General features: G+C 75.7%; 1 protein-coding gene across 1 annotated transcript in view; it reads left to right on the plus strand.

Annotated features, from left to right (window-relative positions):
- Positions 1-676, plus strand: part of LOC101623329 (secreted Ly-6/uPAR-related protein 1) — a 1,696-nt gene extending 1,020 nt beyond the window's left edge. The window contains exons 2-3 of the mRNA XM_012722882.1: positions 71-231; positions 316-676. Of these exons, the coding sequence (XP_012578336.1) occupies positions 71-231; positions 316-503 (349 nt within the window). The 3' untranslated portion in view covers positions 504-676. The remainder of the gene's footprint in view (positions 1-70; positions 232-315) is intronic.
- Positions 677-736: the final 60 nt, after the last annotated feature.

Raw genomic sequence — 736 nt, forward strand, 5'->3', positions numbered from 1 at the left:
GGCCGGCTGGGGCGGAGGGCGAGGGAGGATGGGGGGAGAGGGGCGAGGGCGGGTGGGAGCCCGTCTGCAGGCGGAGCTGGCCGAGGCCTGACCGCCGCCCGCCCCGCCCAGGCGAGGCCCTCAGGTGCTTCACGTGCGAGCAGCCCACCCCCGAGTCTTCCTGCACCAACGTCACGCGCTGCCAGCCCGAGCACACGGCCTGCAGGACCGCGCTGGTGACGGGCGAGGCGGGTGAGGGCGCGGGGCCTCCCGGGCTGCGGGCGGGGGGCTGGGGGCCGCCCCAGGCCGGCCGGGACTCAGCGCAGGCGCCCGCAGAATTCCCCTTCCAGCAGCGCCCCCTGGTGACCCGCTCCTGCGCCCGCTCCTGCATGGCCACTGACCCGGACAGCATCGGCGACGCCCATCTGGTCCTCTGCTGCTTCCGGGACCTCTGCGGCTCGGCGGGGGCCGCCCGGCTGGCCACCGCCGCCCTGGCCGCGCTGCTGGCCCACCTGTTTCCCTGAGGGGCCGGCCTGTGCCGCACACTCCCGTGGCCAGGCCGCTCGTGGGACCCCACGGGAGAGGACGGCGCTGGGGCGCTCCCCGTCTCTGTCCCCAAATGTGGAGAAAATAAATATGCCCGGGGTGCTTACTGTGGGCACCGAGCGCCCCAGAGCCGCTTCAGGAGAAGCCTGTCGGGCTGAGCGCGCCCCACGGTCCAGGGGCAGCGGCGCTCAGGCGGACGCGGCCGCTGCCC

This window comes from Condylura cristata, unplaced genomic scaffold, assembly GCF_000260355.1.
Source record: "Condylura cristata isolate star-nosed mole 26May11 unplaced genomic scaffold, ConCri1.0 scaffold00009, whole genome shotgun sequence".
Classification (NCBI taxonomy): domain Eukaryota; kingdom Metazoa; phylum Chordata; class Mammalia; order Eulipotyphla; family Talpidae; genus Condylura; species Condylura cristata.